The sequence below is a fragment of the Crinia signifera genome, chromosome 2 (genome assembly GCF_055691185.1).
Source record: "Crinia signifera chromosome 2, ASM5569118v1, whole genome shotgun sequence".
Lineage (NCBI taxonomy): Eukaryota > Metazoa > Chordata > Amphibia > Anura > Myobatrachidae > Crinia > Crinia signifera.
Window position 1 is genome coordinate 404,217,580 of NC_139218.1, and position 24,641 is coordinate 404,242,220.

The following is a 24,641-nucleotide window of genomic DNA, read 5'->3' on the forward strand; positions in this document are numbered from 1 at the left end:
TAACCACTCTAGTGCTGTCTCCTCCTCACTGAACACTCCTGCGCAGTCTCCTCCTTACTGACCACTCCTTTGCTGTCTTCTCCTCACCAGTGGTGTAGCTAGGTGCCACGGCGCCCGGAGCAAGGGCATGTTTCGCGCCCCCCTCAATTTGTAGTAGGTGAGGCTCATGCGCAGTTAAAATGTGGGCACAGACCAACATTATACCACACACCGTAATGCCCATTGCACATTTTAGTGAACTTTGTAATTCCAATTACATATAAGCCCACACATGATGCCCATGACATACAATATAACACTCCGCAATGCCCATGACATACTATATAACACTGTAATCCCCATAACATACTATATAACACTCCGCAATGCCCATGACATACTATATAACACACTGTAATGCCCATTACATACTATATAACACACCGTAATGCCCATTACATACTATATAACACTCCGCAATGCCCATGACATACTATATAACACACTGTAATGCCCATTACATACTATATAACATACCGTAATGCCCATTACATACTATATAACACAGCGTAATGCCCATTACATACTATATAACACACCGTAATGCCCATTACATACTATATAACACACCGTAATGCCCATTACATACTATATATCACACCGTAATGCCCATTACATACTATATAACACTCCGCAATGCCCATGACATACTATATAACACACTGTAATGCCCATTACATACTATATAACATACCGTAATGCCCATTACATACTATATAACATACCGTAATGCCCATTACATACTACAGGTCGAGTATCCCGTATCCGAATATCCGTTATCCAAATTATTCCGAAATACGGACATTCCAGAAAATGAAAAAAAAATTTTTTTTTGCTAAAAACTCACTGGGGACATTTGTAACAGCATCACTGGGGACATGATATGTAACTGGCACTATATATGTGCAAGACAATGATTGCTTGGCATTCAAATTCAGTGCTGAGATAGTACACACATTTTGTTTCATGTTTTGAAACCTTGTTTTTTGAACAATTAAAATATATTTGTGTGTATTTTATGTGGTAATAAAATATATTTGTGTGTATATTATGTGTTTATACAGCATAAATGCAAGATACTTCAAAATACATCATTGAAATATTAAAATATTCCGAAATACGGAATAATCCGTTATCCAAAATTCTCCTGGTCCCGAGCATTTTGGATAAGGGATACTCAACCTGTATATAACACACCGTAATGCCCATTACATACTATATAACACACCGTAATGCCCATTACATACTATTTAACACTCCGCAATGCCCATTACATACTATATAACACTCTGCAATGCCCATTACATACTATATAACACTCCGCAATGCCCATGACATACTATATAACACTCCGTAATGCCCATGACATACTATATAACACACCGCAATGCCCATGACATACTTTATAACACACCGTAATGCCCATGACATACTTTATAACACACCGCAATGCCCATGACATACTATTTAACACTCCGCAATGCCCATGACATACTATATAACACACCGCATTGCCAATGACATACTATATAACACACCATACACATTTGACACATAAGTGCAACTTACCTACATGCTCAATGCCAGGGACTTCATGCTCGATGCCAAGGGGCTTCATGCTCGTTGCCAAGGGGCTTCATGCTCAATGCCAAGGGGGACTGAATTTGCTCGTTGCCAAGGGGAACTGTGCAGTGGCCCACTCCTGGCTCCCCGACGCTATTTTCAATTCAATGCACCGCCAGTAGTGTATAGCAGGGAGGGAGCAGTAGTGTGCAGCAGGGAAGGAGGGTGGGAGCAGTAGTGTGCAGCAGGGAGGGAGGGTGGGAGCAGTAGTGTGCAGCAGGGAGGGAGGGTGGGAGCAGTAGTGTGCAGCAGGGAGGGTGGGAGCAGTAGTGTGCAGCAGGGAGGGAGGGTGCAGCAGGGTGGATTGCAGTAGTGTGCAGCAGGGTGGGTGCACTAGGGTGTGAGGGTGGCTGCAGTAGGGTGGGTGGGTAGCTGCAGTAGGGTGGGTGGGTGGCTGCAGTAGGGTGGGAGGGTGGCTGCAGGAGGGTGGGAGGGTGGCTGCAGTAGGGTGGGTGGGTAGCTGCAGTAGGGTGGGTGGGTGGCTGCAGTAGGGTGGGTGGGTGGCTGCAGTAGGGTGGGAGGGTGGCTGCAGGAGGGTGGGTGGCTGCAGGTGGGTGGGTGGCTGCAGGAGGGTGGGTGGGTGGCTGCAGTAGGGTGTGAGGGTGGCTGCAGGAGGGTGGCTGCAGGAGGGGGGGTGGGTGGCTGCAGGAGGGTGGCTGGCTGCAGGAGGGTGGGTGCCTGGCTGCAGGAGGGTGGCTGCAGGAGGGTGGGTGGGTGGCTGGCTGCAGGAGGGTGGGAGTACACGATGGTTACGCACCCCCCCTCCCTCCCTCCCCCTGTGCTGACACACTGACAGCCGATGCAGCTGTACACCGACCTCTCCCCTTGTCAGTGTGTGTGTCCATGTGCGCACTGCCCGCCCGCTCACGGCTCCCCCGCTGTGTCCGGGAGAGAGACGCGCTGTGCTGCTATGCAATATTCATATCTCCCGCTGGACCACTAGCCAATAGGCGCTCGCGGTCCAGCAGCCACCAGTTGATTGGCTGCTGGACCGTAAGCGCCCATTGGCTAGTGGTCCATATGAATTGAGATTGAGATATGAATATTGCATATATAGCGCGTCTCTCTCCAGGACACAGCGGGGGAGCTGTGAGCGGGCGGGCGGTGCGCACATGGACACACACACTGACAGGGGGGCTGGCAGGTAGTGGGCGGGCGAGCTGGCGGTGCCGGCACAGCTCCGGCGCCATGCTATCTTCCTGCGCCCGGAGTGTGTGCTCCGCCGGCACCGCCCTCGCTACGCCTCTGCTCCTCACTGACCACTCTATTGCTCTCTCCTCCTCACTGACCACTACTGTGCTGTCTCCTCCTCACTGACCCATCTTGTGATGTCACCTCCTCCTCACTGACCATTCCTGCGCTGTCTCCTCCTCACTGACCACTGCTGCGCGGTCTCCTCCTCACTGACCACTCCTGCGCTGTCTCCTCCTCACTGAACACTCTTGTGCTGTCTCCTCCTCACTGACCACTCTTGAGCTGTCTCCTCCTCACTGACCACTCCTTTGTTGTCTCCTCCTCACTGACCTCTCCTGCGCTGTCTTCTCCTCACTGACCACTCCTGTGCTGTCGCCTCCTCACTGACCACGCTTGTGCTGTCTCCTCCTCACTGACCACTCCTGTGCTGTCTACTCCTCAATGACCAATTATTGTGCTGTCTCCTCCTCACTGACCACTCCAGCGCTGTCTCCTCACATCACTCCTGCACTGTCTACTCCTCACTGACCAATCCTGTGCTGTCTCCTCCACACAGACCACTCCTGTGCTGTCTTCTCCTGACAGACCAATTCTTGTGCCCTCTCCTTCTCACTGACCACTCTTGCGCTGTCTCCTCCTCACTGACCACTCCCCTGCTCTCTCCTCCTTACTGACCACTCCTGTGCTGTCTCCTCCTCAATTACCAATTCTTGTGCTGTCTCCTCCTCACTGACCCCTCCAGTGCTGTATACTCCTCACTGACCCCTCCTGCGCTGTATCCTCCTCACTGACCATTCCTGTGCTGTGTCCTCCTCACTGACCAGTCTACTGCTATCTCCTCAATGACCACTCCTGCGCTTTCTCCTCCTTACTGACCACTCCACTGATCTCTCCTAATCACTGACCACTCCAGTACTGTCTCCTCCTCACTGGCCACTCCAGTGCTGTCTCCTCCTCACTGACCACTCCTGTGCTGTCTCCTTCTCACTGACTACTCTTGCGCTGTCTTCTCCTTACTGACCACTCCTGCGCTGTCTCCTCCTCACTGACCTCTCCTGCGCTGTCTCCTCCTCACTGACCTCTCCTGCGCTGTCTCCTCCTCACTGACCACTGCTGCGCTGTCTCCTCCTCACTGACCACTCATGCGCTGTCTCCTCCTCACTGACCTCTCCTGCGCTGTCTCCTCCTCACTGACCATTCCTGTGCTTTCTTCTCCTCACTGACCAGTCTACTGCTATCTCCTCCCTGACCACTCCTGCACTGTCTACTCCTCAATGACCAATTCTTGTGCTGTCTCCTTCTCACTGACCATTCCTGTGCTTTCTTCTACTCACTGACCAGTCTACTGCTATCTCCTCACTGACCACTCCTGCACTGTCTACTCCTCAATGACCAATTCTTGTGCTGTCTCCTTCTCACTGACCACTCCTGCGCTGTCTCCTCCTCACTGACCTCTCCTGCGCTGTCTCCTCCTCACTGACCATTCCTGTGCTTTCTTCTCCTCACTGACCAGTCTACTGCTATCTCCTCCCTGACCACTCTTGCACTGTCTACTCCTCAATGACCAATTCTTGTGCTGTCTCCTCCTCACTGACCACTCCAGCGCTGTCTCCTCCTCACTGATCACTCCTGCACTGTCTCCTCCTCACTGACCAATCCTGTGCTGTCTCCTCCACACTGACCACTCCTGTGCTGTCTTCTCCTCACAGACCAATTCTTGTGCCCTCTCCTTCTCACTGACCACTCATGCGCTGTCTCCTCCTCACTGACCACTCCCCTGCTCTCTCCTCCTCACTGACCACTCCAGTGTTGTATCCTCCTCACCGACCCCTCCTGCGCTGTATCCTCCTTACTGACCACTCCTGTGCTGTCTCCTCCTCATTTAGCAATTATTGTGCTGTCTCCTCCTCACTGACCACTCCTGCTCTGTCTCTCCTCACTGACCAATTCTTGTGCCCTCTCCTTCTTACTGACCACTCATGCGCTGTCTCCTCCTCACTGACCACTCCACTGCTCTCTCCTCCTTACTGACCCCTCCAGTGCTGTATCCTCCTCACTGACCCCTCCTGCGCTGTATCCTCCTCACTGACCATTCCTGTGCTGTGTCCTCCTCACTGACCAGTCTACTGCTATCTCCTCACTGACCACTCCTGCGCAGTCTCCTCCTTACTGACCACTCCACTGATCTCTCCTAATCACTGACCACTCCAGTACTGTCTCCTCCTCACTGGCCACTCCACTGCTCTCTCCTCCTCACTGACCACTCCTGCGCTGTCTCCTTCTCACTGACTACTCTTTCGCTGTCTTCTCCTTACTGACCACTCCTGCGCTGTCTCCTCCTCACTGACCTCTCCTGCGCTGTCTCCTCCTCACTGACCATTCCTGTGCTTTCTTCTCCTCACTGACCAGTCTACTGCTATCTCCTCACTGACCACTCCTGCACTGTCTACTCCTCAATGACCAATTATTGTGCTGTCTCCTCCTCACTGACCACTCCAGCGCTGTCTCCTCACATCACTCCTGCACTGTCTACTCCTCACTGACCAATCCTGTGCTGTCTCCTCCACACAGACCACTCCTGTGCTGTCTTCTCCTGACAGACCAATTCTTGTGCCCTCTCCTTCTCACTGACCACTCTTGCGCTGTCTCCTCCTCACTGACCACTCCCCTGCTCTCTCCTCCTTACTGACCACTCCTGTGCTGTCTCCTCCTCAATTACCAATTCTTGTGCTGTCTCCTCCTCACTGACCCCTCCAGTGCTGTATACTCCTCACTGACCCCTCCTGCGCTGTATCCTCCTCACTGACCATTCCTGTGCTGTGTCCTCCTCACTGACCAGTCTACTGCTATCTCCTCAATGACCACTCCTGCGCTTTCTCCTCCTTACTGACCACTCCACTGATCTCTCCTAATCACTGACCACTCCAGTACTGTCTCCTCCTCACTGGCCACTCCAGTGCTGTCTCCTCCTCACTGACCACTCCTGTGCTGTCTCCTTCTCACTGACTACTCTTGCGCTGTCTTCTCCTTACTGACCACTCCTGCGCTGTCTCCTCCTCACTGACCTCTCCTGCGCTGTCTCCTCCTCACTGACCTCTCCTGCGCTGTCTCCTCCTCACTGACCACTGCTGCGCTGTCTCCTCCTCACTGACCACTCATGCGCTGTCTCCTCCTCACTGACCTCTCCTGCGCTGTCTCCTCCTCACTGACTATTCCTGTGCTTTCTTCTCCTCACTGACCAGTCTACTGCTATCTCCTCCCTGACCACTCCTGCACTGTCTACTCCTCAATGACCAATTCTTGTGCTGTCTCCTTCTCACTGACCATTCCTGTGCTTTCTTCTACTCACTGACCAGTCTACTGCTATCTCCTCACTGACCACTCCTGCACTGTCTACTCCTCAATGACCAATTCTTGTGCTGTCTCCTTCTCACTGACCACTCCTGCGCTGTCTCCTCCTCACTGACCTCTCCTGCGCTGTCTCCTCCTCACTGACCATTCCTGTGCTTTCTTCTCCTCACTGACCAGTCTACTGCTATCTCCTCCCTGACCACTCTTGCACTGTCTACTCCTCAATGACCAATTCTTGTGCTGTCTCCTCCTCACTGACCACTCCAGCGCTGTCTCCTCCTCACTGATCACTCCTGCACTGTCTCCTCCTCACTGACCAATCCTGTGCTGTCTCCTCCACACTGACCACTCCTGTGCTGTCTTCTCCTCACAGACCAATTCTTGTGCCCTCTCCTTCTCACTGACCACTCATGCGCTGTCTCCTCCTCACTGACCACTCCCCTGCTCTCTCCTCCTCACTGACCACTCCAGTGTTGTATCCTCCTCACCGACCCCTCCTGCGCTGTATCCTCCTTACTGACCACTCCTGTGCTGTCTCCTCCTCATTTAGCAATTATTGTGCTGTCTCCTCCTCACTGACCACTCCTGCTCTGTCTCTCCTCACTGACCAATTCTTGTGCCCTCTCCTTCTTACTGACCACTCATGCGCTGTCTCCTCCTCACTGACCACTCCACTGCTCTCTCCTCCTCACTGACCCCTCCAGTGCTGTATCCTCCTCACTGACCCCTCCTGCGCTGTATCCTCCTCACTGATCATTCCTGTGCTGTGTCCTCCTCACTGACCAGTCTACTGCTATCTCCTCACTGACCACTCCTGCGCAGTCTCCTCCTTACTGACCACTCCACTGATCTCTCCTAATCACTGACCACTCCAGTACTGTCTCCTCCTCACTGGCCACTCCACTGCTCTCTCCTCCTCACTGACCACTCCTGCGCTGTCTCCTTCTCACTGACTACTCTTGCGCTGTCTTCTCCTTACTGACCACTCCTGCACTGTCTCCTCCTCACTGACCTCTCCTGCGCTGTCTCCTCCTCACTGACCACTCTAGTGCTATCTCCTCCTCACTGACCATTCCTGCGCTGTCTCCTCCTCACTGACCACTCCTGCGCTGTCTCCTCCTCACTGACTACTCTTGCGCTGTCTTCTCCTCACTGACCACTCCTGCGCTGTCTCCTCCTCACTGACCACTCTAGTGCTGTCTCCTCCTCACTGACCACTCTAGTGCTATCTCCTCCTCACTGACCATTCCTGCGCTGTCTCCTCCTCACTGACCACTCCTGCGCTGTCTCCTCCTCACTGACCACTCTAGTGCTGTCTCCTCCTCACTGACCATTCCTGCGCTGTCTCCTCCTCACTGACCAGTCTACTGCTATCTCCCCACTGACCACTCCAGTGCTGTCTCCTCCTCACTGACTACTCTTGCACTGTCTTCTCCTCACTGACCACTCCTGCACTGTCTCCTCCTCACTGACCACTCTTGTACGTTCTCCTCCTCACTGACCACTCCTGTGCTGTCTCCTCCTCACTGACCACTCCTGACCTGTCTCCTTCTCACTGACCACTCCTGTGCTGTCTCCTCCTCACTGACCACTCCTGCGCTGTCTCCTCCTCACTGACCACTCCTGTGCTGTCTCCTCCTCACTGACCATCCTTCTGCTGTCTCCTCCTCACTGACCACTCTTCTGCTGTCTCCTCCTCACTGACCACTCCTGCCCTGTCTCCTCCTCACTGACCACTCCTGTGCTGTCTCCTCCTCACTGACCACTCCTGACCTGTCTCCTCCTCACTGACCACTCCTGTGCTGTCTCCTCCTCACTGACCGCTTTTTTTGCTGTCTCCTCCTCACTGACCACTCCTGCACTGTCTCCTCCTCACTGACCACTCCTGCACTGTCTCCTCCTCACTGACCACTCCTGCACTGTCTCCTCCTCACTGACCACTCCTGTGCTGCCTCCTCCTCACTGACCACTCCTGCACTGTCTCCTCCTCACTGACCACTCCTGTGCTGCCTCCTCCTCACTGACCTCTCCTGCAATGTCTCCTCCTCACTGACCACTCCTGTGCTGTCTCCTCCTCACTGACCACTGCTGCACTGTCTCCTCCTCACTGACCACTCCTGTGCTGTCTCCTCCTCACTGACCGCTCTTGTGCTGTCTCCTCCTCAGTGACCTCTGCTGCACTGTCTCCTCCTCACTGACCACTCCTGTGCTGTCTCCTCCTCACTGACCACTCCTACACTGTCTCCTCCTCACTGACCACTCCTGTGCTGTCTCCTCCTCACTGACCGCTCTTGTGCTGTCTCCTCCTCACTGACCATTCCTGTGCTGTCTCCTCCTCACTGACCACTCCTGTGCTGTCTCCTCACTGACTACTCCTGTGCTGTCTCCTCCTCACTGACCACTCCTGTGCTGTCTCCTCCTCACTGACCAGTCTTGTGCTGTCTCCTCCTCACTGACCACTCCTGACCTGTCTCCTCCTCACTGACCACTCCTGTGCTGTCTCCTCCTCACTGACCGCTTTTTTTGCTGTCTCCTCCTCACTGACCACTACTGCACTGTCTCCTCCTCACTGACCACTCCTGCACTGTCTCCTCCTCACTGACCACTCCTGCACTGTCTCCTCCTCACTGACCACTCCTGCGCTGCCTCCTCCTCACTGACCACTCCTGCACTGTCTCCTCCTCACTGACCACTCCTGTGCTGCCTCCTCCTCACTGACCTCTCCTGCACTGTCTCCTCCTCACTGACCACTCCTGTGCTGTCTCCTCCTCACTGACCACTGCTGCACTGTCTCCTCCTCACTGACCACTCCTGTGCTGTCTCCTCCTCACTGACCGCTCTTGTGCTGTCTCCTCCTCAGTGACCACTGCTGCACTGTCTCCTCCTCACTGACCACTCCTGTGCTGTCTCCTCCTCACTGACCACTCCTGCACTGTCTCCTCCTCACTGACCACTCCTGTGCTGTCTCCTCCTCACTGACCGCTCTTGTGCTGTCTCCTCCTCACTGACCATTCCTGTGCTGTCTCCTCCTCACTGACCACTCCTGTGCTGTCTCCTCACTGACTACTCCTGTGCTGTCTCCTCCTCACTGACCACTCCTGTGCTGTCTCCTCCTCACTGACCAGTCTTGTGCTGTCTCCTCCTCACTGACCACTCCTGCACTGTCTCCTTCTCACTGACCACTCCTGCACTGTCTCCTCCTCACTGACCACTCCTGTGCTGTCTCCTCCTCACTGACCACTCCTATGCTGTCTCCTCCTCACTGACCACTCTTGTGCTGTCTCCTCCTCACTGACCACTCCTGTGCTGTCTCCTCCTCACTGACCACTGCTGTGCTGTCTCCTCCTCACTGACCATTCCTGTGCTGTCTCCTCCTCACTGACCACTCCTGTGCTGTCTCCTCCTCACTGACCAGTTTTGTGCTGTCTCCTCCTCACTGACCGCTCCTGCGCTGTCTCCACCTCACTGACCACTCCTGTGCTGTCTCCTCCTCACTGACCACTCCTGTGCTGTCTCCTCCTCACTGACCAGTCTTGTGCTGTCTCCTCCTCACTGACCACTCCTGCGCTGTCACCTCCTCACTGACCACTCCTGTGCTGTCTCCTCACTGACCACTCCTGTGCTGTCTCCTCCTCACTGACCACTCCTGTGCTGTCTCCTCCTTACTGACCAGTCTTGTGCTGTCTCCTCCTCGCTGTTTATGATTCTGATGTCTCACATTGTTTATTCACAGGATGATGTCCTTAACTCATGGGTGACAAGTAATATTAAGAAGAAAGAATGTGTGACATTTATCCCATCAGGCGAAGGGTAAATTCGTTATATACACACTAGAAAATGTAATTTGCACCTTCTAGAAGATAATATAATCGGATTGGTGGCCCTTAGTAACATACCATGTGATATACAACTCTCATCTTTGTAAATTCCCCTCATATGGTCACATGGTGCATCCATAGACATCTGACGCCAGCCATACACTGTACAATCATTCCTCTGAGTGTGCAATAATCAGGGGATCGTCCAGTGGTGGAGGTGATAAGGGATGTGGATGGCTCACAGACAATGTCTAGGTAGATAGTCAATAGATTAACCACAAAAACTTGACATGCACTAGTCGACATTGACAAAAGGATGACATGCACTAGTTGACATTGACAAAAGGATGACATGCACTAGTCGACATTGACAAAAGGATGACATGCACTAGTCGACATTGACAAAAGGATGACATGCACTAGTCGACATTGACAAAAGGATGACATGCACTTGTCGACATTGACAAAATGATGACATGCACTAGTCGACATTGACAAAATGATGACATGCACTATGTCAGCAGCTGCACAGTCCGAGAGGGAGGAGCCTGGGGCTGTGACAGTGAAGCAATAGATATGTGACAATGATGATAATTACTGATTGTTCCCTACGCTGTGATTGGTTCTGGTCTCCGGGGGGAGCAGGTTATTCTGTGACATTTTGGGAACATTGGGAGCCGCGTTCTGTTTATTATAGAGAATGAGGCTCTCTGGACAGGAATGACCAGCATGACACCTGTCACCATGACACCTATCATCAGTCACCTGGTCACCTGTCACCATGTCACCTGTCAGCCTGTCACCTGTCATCAGTCACATTGTCACCTGTCACCATAACACCTGTCATCAGTCACATTGTCACCTGTCACCATAACACCTGTCATCAGTCACCTTGTCACCTGTCAGCATGTCAAAAGTCACCATATCACTTGTTACCTTGACACCTGTCACCACGTCATCTGTCACATTGTCACCTGTCAGCATGTCCCCTGTCAGAATGACTCCTGTCACCGTGACACCTGTCATCAGTCCCATTGTCACCTGTCAGCATGTCACCATGTCACCATGTCACCGGTCACCGTGTCACTTTCCCTCACTCAGAATGATCTGCGGCTGTGGCCAAACCCGAGAGTCACACGTCCCGGAGGTCACGGATCCTGATGTGTGTCCAGAATCCACGTGGGACCCTCAGAACTGTGTGAAGGAATTCCCCTGTGATTCCCATGGAGATATTGCCTTCACAGGAACCTGTAGGACATGGGCAAAGGTGAGCGCAGGGTTCTGAATGTCTTCCTGGGCATTGTGTGGTGTCCGAGACATCTTCTGTGGTCTATGTGCCTGATTCAGAGCTGTATGCCGACCCCATGTATTCGTGGATCAGGGATTATCGGCAGATTGCTATAGCGGTCGCAGAGAGCGACAAAGTGATTGGGAGTCAGGCGACTGTATGTCTGTGTCCACAGCTTAGTACATTATCTGCCCCAGTATCTGAGAACACACTTGCAGCTGTGGCAGACAGCATAGAACCCTGAATCAGGCCCCATGATCACAGTGCAAGTACATCTGCCCCAGTATCTGAGAACACACTCGCAGCTGTGGCAGACAGCATAGAACCCTGAATCAGGCCCCATGATCAGAGTGCAAGTACATCTGCCCCAGTATCTGAGAACACACTTGCAGCTGCGGCAGACAGCATAGAACCCTGAATCAGGCCCCATGGTCAGAGTGCAAGTACATCTGCCCCAGTATCTGAGAACACACTCGCAGCTGCGGCAGACAGCATAGAACCCTGAATCAGGCCCCATGATCAGAGTGCAAGTACATCTGCCCCAGTATCTGAGAACACACTCGCAGCTGCGGCAGACAGCATAGAACCCTGAATCAGGCCCCATGGTCAGAGTGCACGTACATGGGCCATTACCCATATGAATGAGTGCTTATAGTACAGAATATTGTGTATGTCACTCACACTGGACTGTTCTCCTCTACAGTATGTGCGGGCATCATGTGACACTACACCCAGCGTATTGTATGACCTCATGGCACAACAGTGGGGACTTAGTGCACCCAAACTTCTGATATCAGTGATTGGAGGATCCAAGAACTTCAACATCAGCCCAAGGCTGAAAACCCAGTTTGGTCGGGGCCTTGTGAAAGCAGCAGAGACAGGTAAGGGGACTTCATGTCCTACTAAGACCACTCTACGTTTCTCCTCATCACTCGTGTCCCCTGTTCTGGCCATGTCTCTGCCATGTGTTATCAGCATCTTTCCATAATACTGAGCTTCATACGGGAGAGGTCCTGGAACCTTCCGAGGGATGTTGGCATCTGTAGCAATGAGATTGGCACCTTGGTTACCAGTTATACAGAGGATGTAGATGGCTTTATGGTTGGCATTACTGCCCTACAGCCCTGAGACCAGGAGTCCAGTTACTGGTCACGGCTCACCATGTATGTCCTTCCCGTGTCTGGTCTGATATGAATGCTGTATATTCTCTGTACAGTGCTGTGTATATTGGGGGTGCTGTAGGCATACATGATAATTGTAGATGTGTACAGAGGATGGTGGAGGTGACCATGTTGCCCAGCAGCCTTTGTCCTGGAAACACCTGAGGACCATGATGTGTGTTCAGTTCTGAGTTAGTGCTGGTGCAGTAATGATACCCTGACCCCAGAACAGGATGATGATGATGATGATGATGATGATGATGATTGTGCATGTCTCTTCCTTCAGGGGCCTGGATCATCACGGAAGGTTCCCATGCTGGGGTGATGAAGTATGTGGGCGAGTCGGTGCGGGATTACAGTGGCAGCCAACAAGAGATTGCCCTGATTGGTATCACCACCTGGGGCACCGTCCATAACAGGAAATACCTGCTCCGTGCTGCGGTAATATCCCAGAATCCTTTGCAACGGTGTACTGCGTCTTTCTCTATCCCAAGTCGCATTGCCCAGTAGTGTCACCCAAATATTCTGCATTGTTCTCGTAATTTGCATGTCTTCATATATATGCCATCCATTAGAAGCTCATTTACATATTAGTGTCCATCACCCAATTTCTGCTTTGGTAAATTTACCAAAATACCAATTAAGAGAAATAAAAATGTAAAAACAAAACACAAATATTGAGAAGTAAATAGGGTGATAAGAGACAGTGAGAACTCGTACATCCACTTGTGTTAAAGCCGGGAGCCGAGGAGATAACTTTTCAGATCTAATGACGATACTGACAAGTGATGACCTAGAGATTGTCGCTAATACAGAGTCATGGGGAAAATGGTGGAGGAGTCACCATGTACAGTATAGGAAAAACAAAATAAATTCTAATTAAAAACACAATATTGAAAAAAAAACCTCTGAGGCCCTTTGGATGACAATAAAACCAGAAAGAAGGATGTTATTTGCACTGGGGTGATCTTTACAGGTGTTAGGAGTCATCATTTATGACTCCTATCTGTCTTGTCTGTCATGGGTTAATTTCAGTCTGTGTTGGTAATCGACTCTCTGGTGGCCTCCAGTGGTGAATCTGTGCCATTTCAGCCCAGTCCTCTGTGGATAATTTATGCACAAGTCTGACCTCATTAGTCTGGCTGGGCTGGATGGTGCACAGCTGCCTTGATTACCTGAGGCCTTCTTAAGGTATCCTGACCTTTTCAAACCTGCCAGTCATACTGTAGCTTATAGCTCCTATGGTATCCTGCTACAGCCCAGTGAACTCCAGCTAGCAATCCTGCTGAGCGTCCAGACCCAGCCTTGTGCTTGCTCCTGCAGTGTGTTCCTGGCTCCTGGTCCCGTTCCAGTGTGTCTCTCAGCTGTACCAGTGTCGCTGCTTGTTCCCTCCTCATCTATGATTCCATCTTCTCAGATAAGTCAGGGTTTTTCCCTGCAGCTTCTATTAGTTAGGTTTACCAGCATATTTGGTTGTCACCAGTGGTTTTGAGTCGAGTCTCTGATTGTCTCTCTGCCATCTCATCTTGGATGTCTTGTCGCCAACTCAAACTCAATATTTCCAAAACAGAATTACTTATATTCCCACCAACTAAGAACAGTTACCATCCTGACATCTCCATCGCTGTTAACAACTCAACAATCTACCCTACCCCACAAGCTCGTTGCTTAGGGGTCATCCTCGACTCTGAACTGTCCTTTCTTCCCCACATTCAATCTGTCTCCAAATCATGTTACAGTACATGCATCTAAAAAACATATCCAAAATACGACCCTATCTCACACAAGACACTACCAAATCTCTTATCCATGCACTCATTATATCCCACATTGATTATTGCAATAGTCTCCTAACTGGACTCTCACCACTGCAATCCATTTTAAATGCTGCTGCTAGGCTGATCTTCCTTGCAAGACGCTCATTGTCTGCTGATCCGCTCTGCCAGTCCCTCCATTGGTTGCCTGTATATTACCGTATTCAATATAAAACACTTCTACTTGCATATAAAGCTATTAACCATACTGCACCAGCATATATCTCTTTACTTATCACAAAATATCTCCCATCTCGATCACTACGCTCTACACAAGATCTGCGTCTCTCTTCTGCACGGATCACTAGCTCCCATTCACTATTGCAGGACTTTCATCGGGCTGCTCCCATCCTATGGAATGCCCTTCCATGCACATTAAGACTCTCCACCAGTCTCCCAACTTTTAAGCGTTCCCTGAAAACTCACCTCTTCAGGCAAGCCTATCATATTTAAGTTCTACATGCATAACCCTCTGAGGCACCTATGTATTATATAGCTTCCCTTCTGGACTTGTAACTGCTATGCTATTACTGGTGCCCGTCCTTGTGTTTCCCCCCTATATCCCTATAGATTGTAAGCTTGCAGCAGGGCCCTCCTACCTCCAAGTCTGTCTGTTGTTGCCCAGTTTGTCTTATCATTGTCTACTATTGTAAAGCGCAACGAAATCTGCTGCGCTATATAAGAAACTGTAAATAAATAAAATAAATTTGGTTACATTTATTGTTGGGGGTTACCACTTTTGTATACCGGTGAGCTGTTTTGTATTTATACCATCCTTGTGCATTGTTGCACCTGCACTGTAACTTTATCACCACATTTGCAGCAGCACCATTATTATATTTTATATACCATCTCTGTACATTGTTGCATTCACAGTATGTTTGTCTCCACCCTTGTGGGTGCAAGTCATCTCGTACGCAGTTACACCGGGGTTGTTCTGGGGGTGTCCCAGCCTGCCCCATCCGAGTTAGTCAGGTTTCCTCTTGCACTCTCCTTGCCTTGGAGGACACGTTGTCCCACATAAGACCAGGCGACATCGGAGATGGAGCCGGCATAACCAGCTCCGTCGAATGCGGCTGTTAGTGGTGAAGCCTAGCAACCAGGGGCTGGCTGGCAACTTTTAGCCTGGGGGGCAAGTCCGGAGCAATGGCCCATAAGTAATAGTGCATCGTTAAATGGAGTTTTTTGTTTAAAAAATATGTATTTATAAAAAAAGATTAGGCCTGGAGTTGATTATACTGTAGATACTTGAGTGAGCTCAGCTGTCACTTGCAACACAACAGCCACACACAAGCAAGTTTCACTGACTATGATACGGCCTATGCACAGCAGCACGGCCGTATCCATTTGCTTTGTACAGATGTAGCGCCACTCATCCAGTGCCGGGGCTTGCCAGACCACCCCCATTGGTGAGCGGTGCTACATCTGACTGGGATGCGTGAGTGTCCAACACAAGCGCGTCATCGGATAGGGGACGGGACCCCTGCCTGTCTCCGCTTCAGGGAAACGGGCAGGGTTAAGGGGTGGAGCAGGGAGGTGGGGGAATACAGCGGGGACCGGCGGCGAGGTGGTGGTGACCCGGGGGAGCCCCCCCCCCCCAAAAAAAAAAAAAAATATTGCCGTTAGTGGGTGGAGAATAATTCAGTAAGAGGGCAGAGCTAAGATCATGACCCGTGATCAGTCAAAAAAAAAAAACTTAAAACATTTTCCCCTTCAGAGGTGAGGTGGGGGGAGGCTGAGGGTTGGGAAAAAACCCTACCGCCCCCTATATAATAACAGTAGGACTCCAAAGGCTGCTCATCCTCTATATTAATACCAGGACACCACAGGCTGCTCCCCCTGCATAAAAAGAACAGGACAGCACAGGCTGCTCCCCCTGTATAAAAAAGAATAGGACAGTACAAGCTGTTCCCCCTGTATCAAAAGAATAGGACACCACAGGCTGCTTCCCCTGTTTAAAAACAATAGGACACCACAGGCTGCTCCCCCTGTATAAAATAACAGGTCACCACAGGCTGCTCCTTCTGTATAATAATAATAATAATAATAATAATAATAATAATAATAATAATAACAACAGGTCACCACAGGCTGCTCCCCCTGTATAATAATAACAGGTCACCACAGGCTGCTCCCCCTGTATATTAATAACAGTTCACCACAGGCTGCATCCCCTGTATAATATTAAAAGCAGGTCACCACAGGCTGCTCCTCCTGTATAAAAAGAACAGGACAGCACAGGCTGCTCCCCCTGTATAAAAAAGAATAGGACAGTACAAGCTGTTCCCCCTGTATCAAAAGAATAGGACACCACAGGCTGCTTCCCCTGTTTAAAAACAATAGGACACCACAGGCTGCTCCCCCTGTATAAAATAACAGGTCACCACAGGCTGCTCCTCCTGTATAATAATAATAATAATAATAATAATAATAACAACAGGTCACCACAGGCTGCTCCCCCTGTATAATAATAACAGGTCACCACAGGCTGCTCCCCCTGTATATTAATAACAGTTCACCACAGGCTGCAACCCCTGTATAATATTAAAAGCAGGTCACCACAGGCTGCTCGTCCTGTATAATAATAACAGGTCACCACAGGCTGCTCCTCCTGTATAATAATAACAGGTCACCACAGGCTGCTCCCCCTGTATAATAATAATAATAATAATAATAATAATAATAATAATAATAATAATAATAATAATAATAATAACAGGTCACCACAGGCTGCTCCTCCTGTATAATAATAACAGGTCACCACAGGCTGCTCCTCCTGTATAATAATAGCAGGTCACCACAGGTTGCTCCCCCTGTATAATAATAATAATAATAATAATAATAATAATAATAATAATAATAATAATAACAGGTCAGCACAGGCTGCTCCCCCTGTATAGTAATAATAACAGGGCACCACAGGCTGCTCCTCCTGTATAATAATAACAGGTCACCACAGGCTGCTCCCCCTGTATAATAATAATAATAATAATAATAATAATAATAATAATAATAACAGGTCAGCACAGGCTGCTCCCCCTGTATAGTAATAATAACAGGGCACCACAGGCTGCTCCTCCTGTATAATAATAACAGGTCACCACAAGCTGCTCCCCCTGTATAATAATAATAACAGGTCAGCACAGGCTGCTCCTCCTGTATAATAATAATAACAGGTCAGCACAGGCTGCTCCCCCTGTATAGTAATAATAACAGGGCACCACAGGCTGCTCCTCCTGTATAATAATAATAGGTCACCACAGGCTGCTCCCCCTGTATAATAATAATAACAGGTCACCACAGGCTGCTCCTCCTGCATAATAATAGCAGGACACCAATCTCACCTCAAATTTTCCAGTCTCCAGGTCTGTGCTGCACTGCTATGGCTCCTGCCTCTCTGCCCTTCTTTCCTGTGCCGCAGCCACACCCTCCATCCGCCATCCTCCGCCCGCCAGCTCTTCCTCCATGTCAGGTCAGACGCATGGGTAGGCAGCGGCGACATCATGTTACTCGGTCACTGCCAGGAGACCCTCCTCTAATTACGACAGACATGTCCTCAAGCAGGAGGATACAGAAAGAGGGGCTGAACAATATGCTGGATCCTACTCTCAAGCTGTTGTAGACTTGTTACTCAAAACTTTTGACAGAATACTTTATCAGCTGTACATGTGGGTGAGAACCTAGGATCCAGTGAGCAGTGAACCTAGGATACAGTTATATAAATGGGAAACAGTTTAGTAAGGAAAATATTGTCCCACTAAAAAATAAGCAGGGTACCCTGGTAATAGAAGGAAACGAGAAAGCAAAATCATTGAGGGGTAGATTTATTAAGCTCGGTGAAGTGAAGAAGTGTCTGGTTTTTATCACTGGTCAATCAGCTCCTACCTGTCATTTTTCAAACCAAGCCTGTTACTTCACAGTTAGGAGCTGACTAGCCAGTGATAAAACCCAGACACTTCACCGAGCTTCATAAATCTGGCCCAATATTTAAATTTTTCTTCGGTATTTACAAGGGAAGAGTCTTCAGAAGATCTCCCACAGATTAAATGCTCAGCTCTAGATTGCTCCCAAACTGTATGTTTGAGTAAAGGAAATAGTAAAAAATAGATTACAGAACCGAAATAGTAACAAATCTCCCTTTCTTTACTAAATACACTATAGGCCAGTGATGGCTAACACTCCAGCTGTTGTTGAACTACACATCCCAGCATGCCCTGCATCAGTTTTAGCATGGCCAAATAGTAAAACTGTAGCAGGGAATGTTGGGATGTGTAGTTCAACAACAGCTGGAGTGTCAAGGTTATCCATCACTGCTTTAGGACACTAAAAGAACTGAGTTCTGCCATAGCACTACCATTATATCTGATATTTATGGAATCAACAAACTCAGGGACGGTACCAAGGGACTGGCGCATAGCTAACGTACTACCAATATGGAAGAAAGGTAGCAAAACTAACCCTGAAAATGATAGGCCGGTCAGCCTTACATCCATTGTGGGGAAATATTAGAAGGAATAATAAGAGATAATTTCCAAAATTTCTTAGATCAGGATAAGGTGATAAGTAAGGCTCAGCAAGGGTTCGTCAAAAATAGATCATATCAGACTAATTTAATTAGCTTCTATGAGGAAGTCAGTAGGGGGCTGGACTTAGGGAAATCTGTTGCTGTAATACTTCTTGATTTCGCTAAAGCTTTTGACACGGTGCCTCATAAAAGGTTATTATTGAAACTAGGTAATTTAGGGTTAGGAGATAAAATTTGTAATTGGATTAAAAACTGGTTGCACAATCAGGGACAGAGAGTGGTGGTAAATGGCATACATTCCAGCTGGGGTAAGGTCCAAAGTGGAGTCTTGCAAGGTTCAATATTAGGCCCCACTTTTTTTATATATACACATTAATTATAAAGGAAGTGACATAGGGCCTGATTCAGATCCGTTTGGTACTGCGTGCATTCGCACGCAGTACCGATGTTGTGCGTCTGCACATGCGCAGGCTGGTATCTGCGCATGTGCAGGCGTATGGTGCGTGCACCCACGGCGACCATTCGGGTCGCCGGGTGCACGCACCCATGCCGGCGTGGGGGGGGGGGCGGAGATGGACGGGGGGCGCCGGGCTGCCCCATTACCATATGGGAACGTCCAGCGTTTCATGGGCGTTCCCATGACAACGCTGGGCGTTCTCATGGAAATAAGGCAGAGACGTGGGTGTGGGGGGCGGGTGACTGACATCAACGGATGTCAGCTGCCCGGCCGTATCCACCCCAGCGTGCCCGCATATATACGCAACTGAAAAGTCACTTATATAGGCGTGCACGCTAAACATCATTCGATGGTCGGTGACCATCGAAAGATGTGGGCGGTTACCCGAGCCATGCGAATGGATGTTTATGCAAAACATCCAATCGCAGCTGTTCGGGCGAAGCCGCACTTTGAGGGGGCGGCAGGGGGGCGGTCGTTCGCCGGGCGGGGTTTGGTGGACTCGCAAGGCTGCGAATCAACCTGAATAACCCCCATAGTACGTAAAATTGCAATATTTGCAGATGAAATGAAATTGAGTGACGGAATTAACCCAGGATGCACTGCAGAGTGATTTAAACCGGAAAATGCAGTTAAACGTTGAAAAATGTAAAGTTATTCATTATGGGAACAAATATTTACAAGCTACTTATGGAAGCGGTACATCTGTCAGAACAGACTTAGGTCGACAGTCATTAGGTCGACCCCGGAAGGTCGACTGTACCCAAGGTCAACAGGGTTAAAGGTCGACATGGCTAGAGGTCGACATGACTTAAGGTCGACATGGGCTTAGTCGACAGTCATTAGGTCGACATAAGTTTTTCACTGTTTTTTTACCCGAATGTCGACACAGTCGACATGGACACAGTTGGAGTCGACCCGCAGCCCCTCGCATCGCTCGCTTCGCTCGTGATGCTTCGGGCACGGTGCCTCGCTGCGCTCTGCACACTATTTTATTCTCCCACCACGCCCTAGTGGATGGTAGGGCATGAAATACCGCCTGTCGGCACGTCGGCTCAAAAAACAGTGAAAAACTCATGTCGACCTAATGACTGTCGACCTAAAAGCATTTCGACCTTGGCCCATGTCGACCTTAAGTCATGTCGACCTTGAGCCATGTCGACCTTTAACCCTGTCGACCTTGGGGACAGTCGACCTTCCGGGGTCGACCTAATGACTGTCGACCTAAGTCTGGTCTGACAGATGACCGTTTCCCCTACTTATAGGCTAAATGGAGTTATAGGGAATTCTGCTGTAGAGAAGGACTTGGGGGTCATCATAGATGAAGAATTGGGTAATAGTGCGCACTGCTCAAGTGCAGAAGCAAAAGCAAACCGGACACTGGCATGCATTAAAAGGGGAATGGATTCAAGGGATGCCAATGTGATAGTGCCTCTTTACAGGGCATTGATGAGACCACACTTGGAGTATTGTGTTCAGTTCTGGGCACCGCACCTTAAAAAGGTCATAAATGAATTGGAACAGGTACAGAGAAGGACGACTAAGCTAGTAACAGGTCTTGAATCACTAGAATACAAGGATAGGTTATACCGGGCTGAATATGTTCTCACCGGAGAAACGGAGGTTGGGAGGTGATATGATTAGTATGTACAAATACAGGATTGGGAATCATATGGAACTGGGAGATGATTGGTCAGTAACAGGCCTATACTTAGGACACGCGGGCATGTACTGAGGCTTGAGGAATATAAATTCCGTACTGAATTAAGAAGAGGATTCTTCACCATTAGAGCAGTAACATTCTGGAACTCATTGCCGGTGGGGTGATTACAGCAACTACTGTTAATTAAATCAAAACTGGATACATGTTGGCCACAAAGGGAATCCTATAGATATGACTTACTCAAGTCAGTAGTTACAGGTCAGATAGGTTGAACTTGATGGACTAATGTCTTTTGTCAACCTTAATTATTATGTCACTATGAATATTAACCCCTTCCCGACATTTGACGTACATTTACGTCATGGTCGGGAAGCACTTCCCGACACATGGCGTAAATGTACGTCATGGATTTAAACTGTCACCGCGTCTATAGACGCAGTGACAGTTTCAACATGTCTGCTGTCCCTGACAGCAGACATGTCCGTGCATGCCCAGGGGGGGCTGCGATGCCGCCCCCCCGTCGGCGATCGCTGTGATTGGCTGTTCAGTGTGAACAGCCATTCACAGCGTTTTCCTGTGTCACCGGCGAATAACGTTCGCCGGTGACACGGGATCGGAGGTGATTGGTGCTGTAAAGTACAGCACCAATCACCGCGGGGTGTAAGGGTGACACTGGTGTCACCCCACCTCACCCCGCCCGCCCCCAAAGGCCGTGATTGGTCCGTCGGACCGACGGACCAATCACAGCCATGGAGGGGGGTTTAAACTAACGGTGACTGCACTGCAGACGCCATTCCGGTCTGGAATAGCGTGCAGTGCGGTCACCGTGCCCACCTGCCGCCATATACTGACCAGAACCTTGCTCCATACTTACCTGATCACTGCTTCATCACTGCTTGATCACTGCTTGATCTGTGCTTGTAGTGTGCTGGATGCTTCCTGGATCCTGTTGCTACTTGTGCCTTCCTGTGCTGTGAAATTGTGCTGCTGCAGTGTAATAGCTAGATAGAGAGATAGATAGAGAGAGATAGAGAGAGATAGAGAGAGATAGAGAGAGATACTGTGCTGTGAAATTGTGCTGCTGCAGTGTAATAGCTAGATAGAGAGATAGATAGAGAGAGATAGAGAGAGATAGATAGAGAGAGATAGAGAGAGATACTGTGCTGTGAAATTGTGCTGCTGCAGTGTAATAGCTAGATAGAGAGATAGATAGAGATAGATAGAGAGAGATAGAGAGAGATAGAGAGAGAGATAGTGTCAGAGAGTGCTATATTTTGTGCTGCTGCAGTGTGATATAGTTATAGATAGAGATAGAGAGATAGAGAGAGATAGAGAGAGAGAGATAGATAGAGAGGCCTAGTGACAGAGTGCTATATTTTGTGCTGCTGCAGTGTGATAGTTATAGAGAGATAGAGAGAGATAGAGAGAGAGAGATAGAGAGAGATAGTGACAGATTGTGCTATATATTTTTTATATAACTGACTGCTGCCCCCTCCTTTTGTGCTGATCAGTATAAATTAACTGATCAGCAACTTTTTGGGGGCGCAGGTTTTTTTTATATATAGATATACCTGTCAGTGCTGCTGCTGCAGTGTCATAGAGTGATAGATAGTGAGAGATAGAGAGATAGAGAGAGATAGTGACAGAGAGTGATAGAGAGTGCTAAATTTTGTGTCTGCTGCCCCCGCCTTTTGTGCTGATCACTATATCTGAGGTGATCAGCAACTTTTTTGGGGGTACAGAGGTTTTTTTTTTTTTATATATACCTGTCAGTTGCACCAAAGGTTGTGCACCTGCTGCCCCTCACTGGTAATCAGTGTCGCATCACTGATCACCGTTTTTTTTTTTGTGTGGGTGCTGTGTGGTCTTTTTTTAATTTTTTTTTTACACACACTGTGATTTTGTGGGTGTCCTGTGCCACTGTGCGCTGATCAGTGACGTACATCACTGATCAGCTTTTTCGGCACAGGGTTGATCTACTTTTTTTTTTTTGATCAAATTCCTGTTGCCTTTGAGCGCTGTTCAGTGACAGACGTTACTGACCAACATCTGTGCTCAATTTTTGGCGCAGGACCTTTTTTTTTTTTAACCCCTTCAATTTTTTTTTTTTAACCCCTTCAATTTTTTTTTTTTTAACCCCTTCAATTTTCTTTTTTGGTATAAAGTATTTTTTTTTTCTGCACTACATACACATTACACACTACATTCCCCCCAGGTTGAAATAAAGTTTGTACCCCCCCCCTACACTATACACGTGTTGAAACATTTCACTACCAGTAACACAAAAATAAAAATGGCATCCCAAATGTCCTCCCAAATGTCCTCCCAAATGTCATCCCAGTCATCCAGAAGAATGTATTCAGCGGAGGAGGCATATGCCATGCTTGCTTCTGACTCTGACACAGCCAGTGATGCAAGCGGGGAATTTGAAGGATTCGTCTTAAGCTCCTCTTCCTCCTCTGGTGATGAGGGACCCCCTCAAAGACGCCCCCGTAGAGCAGCTGAGACCCCCCCCCAACAATTGATCTCGTATGGACCCCACCACCAGACAATTTTGAGCCCCAGGTTCCTGAGTTTTTGGCCATGCCAGGAATCCAATTTGATTCCACAGGTCTCAGAGAAATTGACTTTTTCAAATTATTTTTCTCTGATGATTTTATAAATTTAATGGTGGACCAAACTAATTTATATGCCCAGCAGTTTATTGCTCAAAACCCCACGTCATCATTTGCTAGGTGGACCCCTGTAGATGCAGTAGAGATGATGACGTTTTGGGGTCTGGTGTTTCATATGGGCATAGTAAAAAAGCCAGAAATTAGGCAATATTGGAGTACAGATGTTCTGTACAGTACTCCATTTTACCGTATGGCCATGACCCGGACTCGATTTGAGACAATTCTTAAATTTATACATTACACCGATAATGCACAGTGCCCGCCCAGAGATGATCCCACCTTTGACCGGCTATTCAAAGTCAGGCCGGTCATTGATCATTTCAGTGCCAAATTTGAAGAGGTGTACATCCCTGAAAAATTTATTTGTATCGACGAGTCCCTTATACATTTTAAAGGAAGGGTTAAATTCCGCCAGTACCTTCCCAGTAAGAGGGCAAGGTATGGCATAAAAATGTATAAACTGTGTGAAAGCACCTCAGGGTACACCCACAGGTTTAGGGTTTATGAAGGGAAGGATTCAAGAATTGAACCGCCAGAATGCCCCCCCTCCCTCGTAGGTGTTAGTGGGAAAATTGTCTGGGATTTAGTGCACCCCTTCCTGGATAAAGGTTATCACCTCTATGTGGATAACTTTTACACTAGCATCCCCCTGTTTAAGGCCCTTGGTTCAAGAGGTACAGCAGCTTGCGGTACTGTGCGCAAGAACCAAAGAGGCCTCCCAAAAACGCACATTGCCCAAGTAATGAGAAGGGGTGAAAGCAGGGGAATATGCAACGAAAATATGTTGTTGGTCAAATATAAGGACAAGAGGGATGTCCTTATACTGACAACAATTCACGGAGACAGTACCACCTCCGTCCCTGTACGAGGTACCAGTACCCACACCTCAAAACCTAATTGTATCCTGGATTACAATAGGTACATGGGCGGAGTGGATCTTTCAGATCAGGTACTGAAGCCGTACAGTGCCCTGCGGAAAACAAAAATCTGGTACAAGAAGGTGGCCGTGTATATCATCCAGATGGCACTGTATAACG

At 49.0% G+C, this 24,641-nt stretch overlaps 1 protein-coding gene across 1 annotated transcript in view; it reads left to right on the top strand.

Moving 5' to 3' along the window:
* LOC146058639 (transient receptor potential cation channel subfamily M member 2-like) overlaps positions 1-24,641 on the top strand; it is a 263,946-nt gene that overhangs the window by 1,368 nt on the left and 237,937 nt on the right. Inside the window, exons 2-5 of the mRNA XM_083170912.1 lie at positions 9,941-10,017; positions 11,127-11,292; positions 12,017-12,194; positions 12,760-12,914. Coding sequence (XP_083027038.1) covers positions 9,941-10,017; positions 11,127-11,292; positions 12,017-12,194; positions 12,760-12,914 — 576 coding nt within the window. The remainder of the gene's footprint in view (positions 1-9,940; positions 10,018-11,126; positions 11,293-12,016; positions 12,195-12,759; positions 12,915-24,641) is intronic.